Source organism: Mytilus trossulus, chromosome 8, assembly GCF_036588685.1.
Source record: "Mytilus trossulus isolate FHL-02 chromosome 8, PNRI_Mtr1.1.1.hap1, whole genome shotgun sequence".
Lineage (NCBI taxonomy): Eukaryota > Metazoa > Mollusca > Bivalvia > Mytilida > Mytilidae > Mytilus > Mytilus trossulus.
This window is the reverse complement of record NC_086380.1, coordinates 62,567,685-62,571,900: the sequence shown is the minus strand read 5'-3', so window position 1 is coordinate 62,571,900 and position 4,216 is coordinate 62,567,685. Positions and strand designations below refer to the sequence as shown.

The 4,216-nt window shown below is 31.2% G+C and overlaps 1 protein-coding gene across 1 annotated transcript; it reads right to left on the bottom strand.

Moving 5' to 3' along the window:
• Positions 1 to 562: 562 nt before the first annotated feature.
• On the bottom strand, positions 563 to 3,559 carry LOC134681242 (uncharacterized). Its single transcript, XM_063540776.1, has 5 exons — positions 3,319 to 3,559; positions 2,843 to 2,953; positions 2,373 to 2,451; positions 1,400 to 1,653; positions 563 to 733 (listed from the first exon to the last, which is right to left on the bottom strand). Exons 1-5 carry the CDS (start codon positions 3,448 to 3,450, stop codon positions 692 to 694), a joined length of 618 nt encoding a protein of 205 aa, XP_063396846.1. The 5' UTR covers positions 3,451 to 3,559; the 3' UTR covers positions 563 to 691.
• Between the last annotated feature and the right edge of the window lie 657 nt (positions 3,560 to 4,216).

The following is a 4,216-nucleotide window of genomic DNA, read 5'->3' as shown; positions in this document are numbered from 1 at the left end:
TCCTCTTAAAAGAATATGTTTGCTCCTCAACTAATTTACTAATTTCTGTTATATTCGTCGTTTGAACTTAATTGAAGATGGTGGAGATAGTTTAATTGCTTTCATTTATATTAATTTTTGGCAAACGACATTTTTTGGCATGATCCCTTGTATCTGTAATTTCCGATCCCACCTATTTGATTTATTTTTCGCTATAATTGTGCATGACATATTTTCCATTGAACGTTTAACAACAAACAATTAAGCAATTTGTTTAACATCAAATTTACAACCTTTTTTTATTTCAAATATGCTTCAAATTCATTTGGTTACGGGTTTACCTTATGCAGGTTATAGAATTATACCACTCATATATGTATGATATGTTTCTTTGTTGAAGAAAGAAATATATTCTTTTTCATATTCCTAATTATTTTCATTTTGTATACGGGTGATGAATTTTGACGATCACTTATCTCATGTGCTATCCATCTTTCCGGTTTGAACATGGTAAATTGAAACAGAGGTATTCAGTATGTAAAGCTATTAATTTAAAAAATATGTAATTATGGAAAACAATACAATCGTTATGTGGTCTTTATTTCAAAATTAAGACAATCAAGACAGTATAAAAAGTAGATTATTATTAAAATTTGACAGCAATTTAAACAATTTTCTGACTTTTAAAGTTATTCAAAGTAAAGGTTTCCTCCTAACGGAACAATACAGTAGATTTGAAATGTCTTGTACTTCCCTGAAATAAAATAAAACAAATGATATAAGTTTAAATTTTTGGCTTAGAAATTGTCGAGACACTAAACTGAGTTATGTTTAAAATATAAATGAGGCACCGGAGACTAAGCTTATGCGCTTTCGACGACTTTGGCGTCAATAGTGTCTTTTTACATTGCGATTAGATTATTATGAGCAGACCAGCACATGAAAAGTGAAAGATATGTGATATTTATATACAGACCTTGGATATCTCATTTCCATAGAGATTATCTGACGAGTCCCTTTTAATATCATTATGTTATTTATGTTTGTATGTGAATTTTATTTTTCGCAATTTCAACAAAAAAAGAAAAAGTTTTAATAACATTAATGACAAGTTGTATTTTGAAATAAACCATTATTCAACTATGAATTCAAAGCTTTTCTTGAAAAATCAAATACTTCATTTTAAAGAACAAAACATTGCAAACCGTCAATACGAATAGTTATCAAAGGTACCAGGATTGTAATTTTAGTACGCCAGACGCGCGTTTCGTCTACATAAGACTCATCAGTGACTCTCATATCGAAATAGTTACAAACCAAACAAATACAAAGTTGAAGAGCATTGAGGATTCAAAATTTCAAAAAGTTGTGCCAAATACGGCTGAATACGAAAACGTGTAATACTACTTGACGTACATACCGGCATGATAGTGGCATTTTTACATGGTTTCGGGATGTCAAAAATAGTGGCGTTGCTGATCCCTGCAGTTATTCCGAGATAATTAATAAATGTTACGGTCTGTCCGGATTTTTGATAGGCTGAGACAGGAATACATGATCCCTGCAATACCGTTATGTCAGTTTTCTTCCCATCCACATCGTCATTGTACAGTTCCACAATAAGTTTATTCTGCCCAGCACCAACGAATGTTGTCGCCAACTTCTTAGCACTAGCTGTAGATTAAGACAGAAATACTCAATAGATATTGTCAAAAACTTAAAATACTACATTTTGTCAAATAGCATGAAGAGTCATCACTCGATCATTATAGCCAGTAAAATTTTGCAGCACCATTTTCGATTCTTCCTTCACAATTTTACATTCTTTACATATGATTGGTGTCTTTATCATTATGACTTCATATCATTAGGTTTTTAAATGACCAAAATTATTTCTGTTCTGCATGTCAATTCACAGTTTTTATCTGACGCCGTATTAGAGAGACACGTTCTCTCTCCTTTTTTTTAAATCTTTCTCCGTTTCTCCATTATCATACTATGCCAAGTCCTCATTTGAATGTTGTTCAACTTGAGTCGTTTTTGACGAAGTTAGGTCACTTTGAATAAGAAAAAATGCATGGAGATCTTTTTTCTGTGATGGTTCTGAAATGGTGTGATTATTTGATTTGATATTTGTTTAATATTCATATCGAGTTTGAATTCAATCTGGTCAAATTTATGGCTTTTAGAAGAGGTAAATTGCTAAATAATTTCAGATATTTTATCTCTGTTTTCTAACTGTAAGAGTTATAAGATGATGTATTTTAAAGAACGTTGTGTTCGTTCGGGGTTTGGAGGTGTTGTCTTAACTTAAGACTTTTTTATGTACTTTATATCTATTACTTACATAATCTATTTTAAGAATGACTATAATTCAATGAAATGTGACTTACGACTAGTGCATGTCTGTGGAAATGGCTCTGTTATTGCAGTAGCAATACACTGTCCGGAAACAACAACGTACTGTTTACCCTACAAAAAATACAGAACATGTTGACAAACAGATCTCAATACATAGATATTCTGTACAAAAGACGCATGTTCGATTGTGATACTATGAATTTAAAAAAAGATGAAAAAAAGTTTGGAAAATGGCCGTCGAATAAAAATTGATAAATAATATGTTTTTAAAATCTTATCTCATCTTTTCTTAGAGGACGGGGATAAGGTGGTAGGGGGATATTTTCTCTAAGAAAGAAAAGTGAAAACTGAGTTTCAAAAAAAAGTATTGCTCCTTTACAAAAAAATGCTGTTTTATATGTAGATTACTTTTTAGACAGAGAAATATAACCCATGTCAGCCCCTCTTCCCTTAAAAAAAATGAGTCGCTACCTAATAATTCAAACAACTCAAAATTACGTACTGTGCTGAAATCTTGAAGAACTTGTTCGTCGTAGCTTTTGTCATCAACAGTTATACTACCGGCGACAAATATTTTCTTTGCAGTAGCGTCAAACGATATATTTAGTAAGGCCTGAAAAATATAATATAACACATTAACATATTAGATAATTAAATTTTGGAACAGACAGTAAACAATTAGTTTGTGATGGATGTACAACAGCGATAATAACGGGGAAAAAGAAATACCTCTCAAACTAATACAAAAACAACTTCTGATAGATTATGTCTAGACCTCCGATGAAGGTTCTAGACATTTACGAACATACTATCGTATTGTATTTTCTATTCTTTATACATTAGGTTATCATCGTTCTATTTTCTTTATATATAGCACCCAAATAATTTGTTTTTCATACATGTTTTAATTGGTGAATATCAAACAGTTAAATCAGACAATGTGCATAATGTATAACATAAAGACAATAAATGACCAACCTCAATGCTGCTTGGTTTTCCATCTTTAATTTGTCCCATTGCTAAACCTGTCAGTCCTTCCCATTGACTAGGGATACAGCAACTAAATACCAATGGCACCAACACAAATAAAGAAATAACGCATGAAATCATCTTGACAAGAGTTAGAATATTGATGACCAGACGTATTTTAAGCCGACCTTTATAGTGTACATGTGTAGTGTCTTATCAGTTTTGGAAATTTGATCACATTCCACACTTGTGATATTGCGAAATTGTAAATACAAAATTTATTTATAGAAACTCATACAGATTCTGAACTTCATATTTGGAAATACTAGTGAGAATGTTGCAATTCAAATAAATGTTAAACTAAGTAAACTCCAAGAAAACATTCATTAACTGAAAAATTGTTGGTTTTTTTTTTTGCATTGGTGTTTCTCGAATATATATTTTTTTGCAGTATCACCAGACTGTTGTTTGATAGTTTGTCTTTTTTCTGTTGTGTATGGTGTGGTCTTTTTTTGTTTTTGTTTTTTTTTTTGTTTCCTTTGATTCTACAGTTTACTTTTAAAGCTCTTTTTTCAACAAAAAATTGTTGATTTTCATAGATCATAAATGTGTTTTCTAAAATGGACTGACAAAGGTACGCATTTGCATGATCAAATGCGAGATATTCTTCGAGAACACATGCACTCACTGCCGTTTTATGTAGATCCACCTATATTTTTACGAAGTGATTTCATGACTGTTGTTTGTAGTTTTTCTATTATTTTGCTTTTTAACAGGTACGGAAACTACATTTGATTCTGCGGAGGGAACATTAAGTTTTAGCAGTTGAGTACTACATGTAGTAGTCTGGTTCTAAACAATGTGAATGGCGAATAACAGAAAGTATTTTTTTAGATTTCTGCATCAC